General features: G+C 44.4%; 1 protein-coding gene across 5 annotated transcripts in view; it reads right to left on the reverse strand.

Annotated features, from left to right (window-relative positions):
- CSMD2 (CUB and Sushi multiple domains 2) overlaps window positions 1-12,189 on the reverse strand; it is an 814,611-nt gene that overhangs the window by 517,328 nt on the left and 285,094 nt on the right. For all 5 annotated transcript variants that reach the window (XM_060205823.1, XM_060205822.1, XM_060205821.1 and 2 more), the window contains exon 5: window positions 3,081-3,288. In XM_060205823.1, the coding sequence (XP_060061806.1) occupies window positions 3,081-3,288 (208 nt within the window). The remainder of the gene's footprint in view (window positions 1-3,080; window positions 3,289-12,189) is intronic.

Raw genomic sequence — 12,189 nt, forward strand, 5'->3', positions numbered from 1 at the left:
GAGAACAGGTTCTTTGCACATCCGTCTTGAGCCTTCGAGTCTGTTTATCCATAATTGCTATGCAAGTATAAATTAGACCAACAAATGCATCCTGCCTGGCCATGGTGACACAGACCCTGTAAATAATTATAATTTAATCTTATACCAAAGAGTGCTGAATGATTCCCTTAACGATTTCCTCTTGCTTAATTCCTTCCCCACTGAGTGACTTAATAGGAAAAGGAATACTCTTTCAGATTTGTTTCAGTCCAGAAGTTTGGGCAACGTGTAGACTCACACCTGGGGGGCTGAAGCTGTGGGAGACCATTTGGCCTACAGATAAACAAGTGAGTTGAAGAGGCCTTGGGACTGGAAGAGAGGAAACTGGCAAGGCTGTGCATCTTGGCATCTCTTTACTGCATGCTGTAGCAAGAGAGCTGATGTGTGAACATACCATGGTTTGATGAGGGAATGCCACACAATATTGCTGGTCTTTCACAGACGTGGTCCTGCTGTTATGGCTCAGAAGATGGGCTTTCAAATCAAAACAACCTGGAGATGAAGCTCTGCACTGCTCCTTACTTGCTGTGTGGGTCTATGCAAGTGATGCAACTCTGGCCCCTAGTGGCTCCTCACCCTTAAAAGGAAGGGAAATAGGCAACCTAATTCATGGAGTTTTTATGGAGATGAAATGAAATTTTATCTGTGGGAGTGTAGAACCAGCCTGCCACATATTGATAAAGAAAAGAAAAAAAAAATGCCAGAGCCAGGTGGTGGCACACCTAATTGAGCACACACATCATAGTGCACAAGGACCCAGGTTCAACCCCCTGGCTCCCCTGCAGTAGGGAAGTTCCAATAACACTGAAGTAGTGCTGAAGATGTCTCTCTTTGCCCTCTCTATATCCCTTTCCCTCTCAATTTCTCTCTGTCCTATCAAATAAATAAATAAATGATAAATATATTTTTTAGATGTCCAATAAATAATACTATTGTCACATCTACTGTATTGGGTTGTCAGGAAAAGTCATGACCTATTTTTCTATGCAAAAATGTGACAGAACTTTTCCAACAGCCCAATAATGAGAAAGCACCCATAATGAAAATTCATGACATAATGCTACATTCCAAATACATAGCTAGTTTTATAATATTAATACATAGACAATTAGTTGGACCTAGGCAAAAGAAAAAGGCCAGAGAGTATTATATCAAAATCATTATACTTGTTATTTAATTGTCTACACCTTTCTGTATTTTCCATAAGACATAGATGCATTACAGTTATAATCAGAAGAGGACATTTTTGCATTGAGAAGCAGGGACATAAGGTCTTCAAATTGATCAGGTCACTGGGATTCCAGTTCAGAAAAGACTTGCTTTCTTTTCAATTAATTCATTAACTTGATTTTTCTTTATTGATAGGATAGAAAGACACTGAGGAGGGGAAGATGGGGTGAGAGACAGAGACACCTGCAGTTCTAACTTTACCACTCATAGGAACTATCCCCCTGCAGGTGGGGAGCAGGGGCTCAAACCCAGGTTCTTGTGCATGGTAACTTGTATGTTTTAACCAGGTGAGCTACCACTTTGCCCCTAAGACTTGCTTTCAAAAGTTTGTGAAAGACAAACTTTCAAGTCCTACTTCCAAATGATCATTCATCACACCCGATTTACATAACATTATTCAACCCAGAAATTGGCCCAAATCTGCTCCTCTCAACACCCTACCCAATATATTAAAAGATACAGATTACAGGTCAAGCTTATGAAACCAAGATCCTCTGCTTCTCCTTTCACCACACCAGGAAATTTGAATTTTCCCAGTTACCTTGGTCCCCAAATCTCAATTTCTATTTGGGAGGGATCTATCTCCTCCTTATCTCCATGATCAGCTAGTCATTTCTGGCTCCTGCCATGAACCTGTCTAATTTTCTCACCCAACAGACTATGAGCTCCTTAAAGGATTATATTTTATTCAATCCAGTTTCTACCACATAGCACAGAAGCTGGTATAAAAGAACTGCTCAGTAAGTGTATAATTCTACTTCTTCTCTTCTGTATAATTCTACTTCCTCCTGCATCCCTCCTCCCCTCCAGCTTTACTGATTGCCATGCCTCTGTCATTCCAAGGTGACTTCCTTCCCTGTCTCTGACCGACAGGGGCACTCTTTCTACCTCACTCCGAGTTCTGAGTGTCATCTCTTCTGCCCTGTTCTCCAGGCCCTGTACCCTGCCTGGGCCTGTGCAATAATGAAGGCTGCAAATGTGCCCCATCCTTGCCTGAAACATACCTGGACACTTTCTTTTACTGGCTTCAGATGTGCTGACACAGGTGTCCTGATGCCATCAACCAGTAACACAGACAGAAGGACAATAAAAGAGAATGTTCTATAATCCACACTACCATTCTCCAGCTTTATCATACAAACAGGAAGCTGGATATGTTCTTAAGCCAACCTCGGCACAGAAGCTTCTTGTGGAACCGAGTCTGGGAAACAACAAGTAGTTAGGGCCAATCAGTCTTTAGTCATCCCTCTCCTCCTGAACCCAGCAAAACTGGGTTACTATGGCAAGTGGAGCACATCACAGAACAGCTCACCCTTTCCAGGAACACCAAGTAAGCTGAACGTTAGTGTTTCCCTTCACACACTGAGACTTAGTGTTTTTCCTGTCTCCAGGCCCCACTAGTGGGAAAAGCAATTGCCACTTAAAGTTTCCATTCCTTTTGCCGAACGTTATGAATTAATCTTCCAGAAATGAAGCAATACTTCCAATCAGTTTACTGAGACCCTGTCCACATTCTGAGACCAAAACATGCTTAGTTTTAATGCAAGTGATTTGGCCAAGGTCCATCATGAAATTCTTCAACAAAGATATGCCTCGAAGAGAATACCAAAAATCACTGTAAAACTATACTCCAGCTCTAAAAATTTGCCAGTATTTCTTATTATGGGGGAGATCTCAAAAACTCTGCAACAGTGTGTAGAGGCAAAGCAAGAGGTCTCCAGCTACAGGTCTAGATGCTAAGGAGACAACATTCCAGAAAGCCACAGTGGCAGGGTGGGGGTGGGGGAGTGGGTCACAGATGGCATGCTTACCAGAGGGAGGAGCCTTCGGTCCCTGTGACTTCCAGAAAGTCATAGCCATCCTCCAGCTGGAAGTCAAGAAAAATCAGGGCGATGGTGTCTCCCAGCTCGGCCAAGATGGTCCATGTACAGTCAGCATTGTTATGATACTCCGAGGGGAAGTGAGGGCTGGAGATGATGCCGCTCTGGCCCCGCAAGGTCCCACCACAGGCATCGTCCGCTGTGGACACAGAGGTGAGAAGCTCATGTGAGTTGGTTCAGGTCCCCAGAACATAGCATGCACCATGAACTTCACCAGGGAGAAACAGAGGAGGTCTTGGAACTTGATGAACAGACAGGATGAAACAAGATACTGAGGTGGTCTAATAATTGTGATGCCAAACATTATCATTGCCCTTACCAGGTGCTTTTTGGAGAATTTTAGGTATTATTGCATTCACTGAACAAATGAAAAAACCTGTCCTGAGGTTATACAGTCAATGAGCTGGCATTTGAATTCCAAACTTCAGAATATATTCTTAAATCCTATGAAACACTGCTTTCTCTTTTTTATTATTTTATTTTATTGCCACCAGGGTTACTGCTGGGCTGAACAGTAAATTCACTACTCCAGGTGGCCTTGTTTTCCTTTTCTCCCCCTTTCTTTTATGTGACAGGACAGAGAGAATTGAGAGGAAGGAGGACACACACACACACACACAGAGAGAGAGAGAGAGAGAGAGAGAGAGAGAGACCACCTGCACTGCTCCACCACTTGTGAAGGTTCCACTGGTAGGTGGGAACTGGGGGCTTGAATCTGGGTCCTTGCGCATGACGATATGTGTTTAACCAGATGTGCCACCACAGGATCCTCATACTGCCCTTTCATGACCAGGAAAGAGAAATCAGTTGTCATACTGATGTCAAAGGTCTCAACTGTGGTGAAGAGAAAGTTCTTCCCACCAGGTCAGTCTTAGCTAACCTTAAGAGATGACAGAACAAAACAGAGACTCATTAAAACTCCTTGAGTCAAATTCAAAGGCATTTCAGGTCCCTCTCAAGACTGACCAAACTCTCTGACCTTTCCTCCTGCCCTTTGTTCCTAGGCTAAGCACTGCTCACACTGCTCTCCTGCCTGCAATGCCTTTGAGGTCCTAGGTCAGGGAGTCCTCTTAGTAAAGGCTGATTCCCCTCAGTACCCACTCTCTCCTCTGTGCCCCTCCAGCAAAGTGCCAGACTTCATACATGGTACTTGAAATTGTGGCTTGCTTTTTTTTAATTAATTTTTTTTTTTTTTACCAGAAAGCTGCTCAGCACAGGTTTTTGGTGGTGCCAGGGACCGAACCTAGGGACTCCAGGGCCTCAAGCATGAAAGTCTATTGTGTAGTCATTGTGCTACCTCCCAAGTCCCTTCACATTCTTTTTTAATGAGCTATTTACATATCCACTTCTCATTCTAGATGCTGAGCTCTACTGAGAATCAATGAGAGCAGGGACAATATCGTACTTTCAGTTGTAGCACCAAATGTAGTCACACTGTTCCTACTCCCTACCTAAACCCTACAGGAGACTTGAAATTAACAGCCAGAAAGAAATGGTGCAAGGAATAGGCTGTAGCATATAGTGAATAATTAAGAGGACTGACTTTTGGATTGCTCTGTAGCAATCCACTTACCAATTGAGTGACTGACAGGAAGTTCCCCAACCCTTCCAGGCCTGCTCTCCTGGAGTCTATATGAGAGTGTGTGGTTACATCTAACTATATTATATGTTATGTTATGGTTATGGACCATGAAGCTGGGAAATATCTCACCCAGTGGAGTGTGTGTTTTAATATTTATTGAGTACTTGTCGTATGCCAAGTGTTACTTCAATTATCCAATATATTTCAGTTAATCCCTGCTACACCCTATAACGTGTCATTTTCATGTTATAAGCAAAACACACACTCCCAAAACAAAGATTTTCACTCATTTGCTAAGAGCTATACAGCTCACAATCATCAAAAGAGTGTAATGCTGGGGCTGGGTGTTGGTGTACCTGGTTGTGGGCACATGTTCCAATGCAAAAAGGAACCAGGTTCGAGTCCCCAGTCCCCACCTGCAGGGGGAAAGCTTCACAAAGGGTTAAGCAGGGTTGCAGACATCTCTCTGTCTCTTTTTCCCTTTCTATCTCCCCCTTCTCTCTTGATTTCTGGATGTCTCTATCCAATCAATACAGATAATATTTTCATTATAAAAAAGTTAAATTCTAAGTTCAAGAATCTGATTCCAATGCTTATGTTCTTAACCAAGACATTTCTCTCTGTACAATCCATACTCTGAAGCAATTGTTTTAGCTGAGTGAACCAATATAAGACAGCTTACAAAAGGCATGTTACTTGAAGTGGGTTTTGGGTGCCAGATGATGGTGCACCTGCTTGAGTACACATGCTACAATGTGCAAGGACCCAGGTGTGAGCCTCTGGCCCCTACCTTCAAGGGGAAAGCTTTGTGAGTGGTGGATCAGTGTTGCAAGTGTTTCTTTGTCTTTCTCCCTCTGTCATTTGATCCTTCCCCCTTGATTTCTGGCTGTCTCTATCCAATACATAAATAAAAAGAATAATAAAAAGAACTGTGTTTTAAAGGATGAACAGGAGTTTACTAGTTAGAGAAGAAAGGGAGAAGGGAACCAAATGTCAGGCACTGACCTTAAGACATGTCTAAGATAAGCAGCTATAGACAGATTATCACAAAATGCATAGAGAGCAATGATGGGTGATTGCATTAGAAATACAGAAAGGACCATGAAACAGGACACTAAGCCAAAGAGATTTGGAAGCTGAGTAGACTGGAAAAGAAATAGGTTTTAGGGCCAGCAGGTTCTAGATTAGTATTCACCCTCCACCATTTGCCAGACAAGTGGCACTGGGTGATTTATTTCCCTAAGCCTCATTTTGTTTCTCTGTACAATGGTTTGTTGTGATTGCTGGGATGAGATAACTGATGACAGTACTAAGCATTCACCAGTAATTGGTTGAGCCCCAGCAAACGTGACATTTTCCTTTTTATAAAACATTTATTTTATTTGATAGAAGAGAGAGCAATTGAAAGAAGGAAGGAGAGATAGTGAGGGAGAGAGGAAGAGAGACACCTACAGCATTGCTTCACTTGTGAAGCTTCCCCCCTTGCTGGTGAGGACTGGGGGCCTGAGCATGACAACACAGTCCTTGTGCAGGATAACATGTGTGCTCAACCAGATGCGGCCCGGCCTGACCACACGTTTTCCTTTTCCACCTTACTTAGGGGATCAAAAGTACTAAAAGAATATGATAAACTTTGCATTTAGAAGGATCACGATGGCACAGAGGAGCTCTGTGCTGGGAAAGGGGTTTGGGATAGGAGGAGATGGGTGCTTTGGCAAGACAGTCATTCAAAGTGCAGGTGAGGCCGGCTGAGAACTGCTTGAAGTTCAGTGAACGTGGGAAGAGTATGTAGTTAAGAGATGACTGAGAAATACAAGCCATGGGATTTAGTGACTGGAAAGTATGGCTCCCAGGTTTTAAACCCAAGCGCACTTGAATTAGTGAAAGGTGCTATTTCCTGTGGAGAAGACCCAAGAGAAGAGCACCTTTTGGTTGGGGAATGGAGTGGGGAGTTCAGTTTCAGATACCAGGACTGAGAGTGTCTGGGGGACTTCCTAGTGCAGAGACCAAGCTGACAGCTAAATACACAAGAGCTGTGTGGGATGGAAATAAAAGAGTTTATTCTTGACCCTATTATTACTGTGTTTCTAAAAGGTCAAAGTCTGTTTCAAGAGACTGAGCCCATTTTAAATGCCAACACTCAGGTACCTACAAGCACAGAAATGTACGGGCCCAGCTCAGGAGGAATTCATGAACGTTTCCCTCCCACACCCATTTACAAAGCCCCTATGTGCCAAAACCTGGGCTACGGCCAGACTACATTGTGTAGAGCCTGAGTTCATCCCCACCCCCAGGGTTTCTCAGAGTAGGGTTGGCCAAGCATTCATGCAACAGAAGTGCTAGAGTCACAGTGATAGCACAGGGAACTTAGTGAAGGCTTCCAGTAGAGGCAACATTTGTGTTGACACAGTCACTCGATCACTAACTACTTCCTGAGTGTCTACTATGTGCAAAACACTATTATGAGTAATAGAGATTCATCTGTGAACTAAACAAACAAAAAAACCCATTTTCATGGAGTTAGCATTTATCCAGAGGAAAGTAGACAAGATCTAAAGGAGGGGCAAGGTAAGGCCTAGCTGAGAGGTTGGCCACTGAGCAAAGACCTGTTGGATTGAGGACACCATATGATCGTGTGTGTGTGTGTGTGTGTGTGTGTGTGTGTGTGTGTGTGATCCCAGATGGAAAGATGGAACAGCACATAGAAATGCTGTGGCATAAAATTATAACTAGGGGTCGGGTGGAAGCACAGTGGGTTAAGTGCACATAGCGTAAAGTGCAAGGACTGGGGCAAGGATCCCAGTTCAAGCTCCTGGCTCCCCACCTGCAGGGGGGTTGTTTTACAAGTGGTCAAGCAGGTCTGCAGGTGTCTATCTTTCTCTCCCCCTCTGTCTTCCCTTCCTCTCTTGGTTTCTCTCTGTCCTATCCAACAACAACAGCAATGGCAATAATAACAATAACAACAAGGGCATCAAAATGGAGAAAATAGCCTCCAGGAGCAGTGAGTTCATAGTGCAGGCACCAAACCCCACCAATAACCCTGGAGGCAAAAAAAGAAAAAGAAAAAGAAAAAAAGAAATAAAATAAAATTATAACTAAGGCTTTTTCCAGGCTAACAGAAAAAGCAACAGTCCAGACCTAGGTCAGTGAAAATCCCCAGGCTTAAGACATTTACAAGTGCAAACCGTAGTAGTCTAATTCTAGTGATTCTGAATATCAAAAGGCAAGGCTTCCACACCTGGAAAGTGAATAGGTGGCAACTGAGTAGGACAGAAATCTACCCCTGATGGCAGGATGTCCAGCAACACACTGCTTCACCCTGCCTGCCCACAAAGCCTAATTGCAATGGAAAAGTATATAGCCAATGCACTCTGGTCTTGCAAGCAGGTAACTGACTCTCTCTTTGCGGACATGTCTCTTTCAACCTCTGAAGCAGATGACTCTTTTGCTGTTTATCTCTCTCTTCTCTTGGTGACTATTTCTTAAGTTGTTTATTTCAATAAACTTTCTACAACTTTTGCTGCATGCTGCCTTATTCTCTCCCACATCCTCTGTGCATTGCTGGCCAGAAGAAGGCCAAATATGTCTTCAGAAAGGCCTCAGTGTGGTATGTAGAAACTAAAAAGCATCAAGAGACCTAAGGAGCCTAGAGCAGTGGAAGCCAAGTAGAACAGTAGTAGATGGGGCTGGGTGGTGGTGCACTGAGTTAAGCGCACATAGTACTAAGGGCAAGGACCAGCGCAAGGATCTGGTTTTGAGCCCCCAGCTTCTCACCTGTATTGGGGAAGCTTCATGAACAGTGAAGCAGGTCTGCAGGTGTCTCACTCTCTCTCAATTTCTCTCTGTCCTATGCAATAAAATGGGGAAAAAATGGCCACCAGGAGCAGTGGATTCATAGGGCAGGCACTCAGCCCCAGAAATAACCCTAGAGGCAAAAAAAAAAAAAAACAGTAGGAGACCAGCTCCCCCACCCCCAAAGCTTTAGAGGCCACTGTAAGGCTTTAGGCTTTTATTAGAGTAAGATTATTACGGGCAGTTCTGAGGGGTAGGAGACCTGGAGCCCCAGACAGCCAGGACATGGTCACTTTGTTTTATGTTATCACATGTTATCCCAAAATAGTGGGGAAGAATTTAAAGGCAGTACTGGGAAATAGCCAGGTGAAATTTTCTAGTGCACAAAAGAAACAGCACTCTTTTTACAGGGACCGGGGGAGTTTAGAAAGGTTACCATACCTGAGAAACTGTAACCCAATAGGAAAGATAGGTGATCTCAGCCAACTGATGGGAAACTAGCTCCAGGTGTGAGATAGGTCAGGGATTTAAGAGAAGGAAAAATGCTCAGGCACAACATACTCTCCACAGCCCTTGTAAGCTAGCCCCATAATCTTTCTTTGCACCTTAATATTATTCCTGAAAGACTTGTACCTCACATCTTCATAATAAAAAATATTCAAAATTTGCATACCTCAGTACAGAATTGCACGTATTCTTTCTAAGAGGCCTCCATAAAGGATCCTCTTCTTCTTCTTGAGAGAATACTAGCCCTGGGAAGTCTCCCCAGGAACCCTAGCCAGTTTCCTCTACAATAAGATGAGAAGTCAGTGGATGATTCTGAGCAGAGAATGATGTGAACTGATTTGTTTTTTAACAGGATTTCCTGGGCTATCACATAAACAATTGACTGGTTGGGATAAAGACAGAAATGAAGCTCATAGAAGCTACTGTTATGGGTGTAGAGGAGCAGTGATGGTGGTAGGCTGGGCTGGGTGGCAATGGTGAGACTTAATCCTAGTCTGCCTATGAAAACTGAAGTGGCAGGTTATACTTCCACAGTGAGCAGACAGCCTGGCAAGCCTCAGAGGCTCTGGGAAGAAGAAATAACAAAAAGCAAAAAGTGTCTGGGGCTTAACATTCAGATTGTCTGAGCTCAAAAAGGAAAAAGAGATGACAGAGTAAGAGCCAAACAGGAAGGCAAGAGCTGGGCTCTTGGATGCCAACAGAAGAAGCTGTGATTCTATTCTCTTCCCTTCTTCCTCTGCTGTCCTACCAATCCAGGTGCCCAGCCGGGAAAGAAGGTAGAACAATCTGACTTGCCCGGCTTTAAATCCAGTTTGACAGTGCTGTTTGTTAGTTTATCATAACAAGCTGAATAGCATTCCCACTCTGGCTACTTCTCTGGCAGGAGATGAAGTCTGATCTCCTTCAGATGTAACTTCACAGTGACTATACTAGGGAGATAAGTTAGAGGAGTCAGTCAACAAATGGGATCTTTGTCAGGGGATCCAGCTATCTTCTATTGGCCCTATCTACCTTGGGTCATATGAGTCTTAAAAAAAAAAAGAAGAGGAGGAGGAATGTACTGGGGGTGGGGTGGGGCTCACATAGTGGCATGGAGGCATGGGTAGGTAAGTGGGGTTGGGGAATCATCAATTTTTTCCACTATAGTGTAAGATTTCAGGACTCTTGAAATGGGTTGTGGGAGTGGAATGAAAAGGGAAGGCACAGACAGGTTCCAAAAGGCCTTCCCAGTCCCCTGTTAAGGGATGGGTTCTATCCTGTAGGTGTCAGGCAACCACTGTTGGATACTAACTCCCCAACCTGCTTGAGAAGTATGGCTCAGAATGCCATGTGATGGATGAGTGGTGTGGTTTGGAGGGATACAGGTGGGGGAGACCAGAGGTCAGGTGGCTCCAAATCATCAGAAGCTGAACCAGGTAGTGATGATAGTGGGAAGGGAGAATAGGAACACAAGACATTGATAGTTAGGAAGGAGGAGCAAGATACGACTGTCAACCAGGAGGGCTTGGTAAAGAAGAGGATGAAAAGAGGCCCCAAGGTCTCTAAAGGACACTGGGGTTGATAATGATGCTATTGGAGCCAACAGGTCCAGGGGGGAAGCATCTTGGTGGGCGACAGCAGCATCGTCTCTCCTGAGATTTCTGGGAGACAAATATGGAAGGATACCTGAGGGCTTAGAGCCAAGTCCAGAGGACCCAGGGCTTGCAGAGTCCAGAGGATGAAAAGAGAGCTTGCTCCACAGGAGAGGAGAAAGGCAGGAGAAGGGTCAGTAGGCACATGGAAAGGGGCCCAAGAACAGGCTGGGGAAAGGTAGTCAGGGACCAAGTAACTCCTCCGGAGGAAGGGTACAGAGGGCAGCATCAGGAGTGCAGGAACTCAGAGCCCCTGTGCAGACATAAGTCTCTGTCAGGTTCTTGGCACACACTGTGTCTCATCATATCCAGTCCCTGAGTCTAAGAAGACAGTGTATATTTCCCCCAGGAAATACTGGAAGGAAAGCCAGACTTGTGGGAAAGATAAAGTCTTCACGGTCTTTTGTCGAGTTCTGGTCTAGAAATCCAACTAGACAATTCCTGTTTTTTGTTTGCTTGTTTGTTTGTTTTTGTTTTTGCTTTTTTCAGTTTTGATATAGACAGAGAGCAAGATAGAGAGGATGAAAAGAGAGACACCTGCAGTCCAGCTTCATCACTCATGAAGATACCCCCCACCCCCCGCCTCCCGCAGGTAGGATCCAGAAGGCTTGAACTTGGGGTCCTTGTGTATGCTAATACTTGTGCTCTACTGGGTGTTCTACCACCTAGCCCCATATTTGTTCTTAATCTCAACCCCACAGGGTTATCCTTACCCTCTGCTCCTCCTCATTCTGGTCTTCATGCAGTTTCCTGTCTTGGAGAATGTCAGCACCTGCCAGGTTGGGGGACTCCTCTGGTCATTCACACCCCACACACAACCAGTGATGTAATCCCACTGGCCCTGAGTAGCTCATGATTCCATCTCTTGTCTGCATCGCGTGTGCTCTACTCTAAGCCTACCGTGTTCTAAGTTGGTCCCAGATGTGATGCCTCCCTCATGGTCACCAACCACCACCACGCCTCCTCCTGCCTGCTCATTTTCAAACAAAGGCCTGAGTAATCCCAGAAAGCACAGATCCTCCAATGATACCACTCCCCTCTGAAAGAGTCACCAGTGACTGAACTGACACCAGGACAAAGCAGACTATCCTGTGTCTCACCAGGACCCAGGGGGTGTTTCCTCATATCAGCTAACTAGCACCCACAATCTTACAGGCCTCCTTTGTAACTTCTGATGCACCCAGTTGGTTGGTAACTCCTTGCTTAAAGACCTTGGAAACGGTTCCTTCCCACCCCGTCCCCTGGCATTAATTTAACTTCAATTTAAAGTACTGTAAAATGTTAGCAGTACAGTTTCATACTTTCATATAACTGTATAGCACTCTCTATTCTTGCCACCAAAGTTCCTGTAGCATTGCATACACATGCACACAAATCTACCCATTTTGAATGTGTTACTTTCTCCTTCTGGAATCTTCTCCCATCAAGTTAGGACTGGTCTCTGTCTTTCATCCCCAGAGTATCACATCCTCAAACATTTTTCCAGAAACAGAATGTACTTTGCCACCATTAAATGCTCTTAAAATAC

Source organism: Erinaceus europaeus, chromosome 13 (genome assembly GCF_950295315.1).
Source record: "Erinaceus europaeus chromosome 13, mEriEur2.1, whole genome shotgun sequence".
Lineage (NCBI taxonomy): Eukaryota > Metazoa > Chordata > Mammalia > Eulipotyphla > Erinaceidae > Erinaceus > Erinaceus europaeus.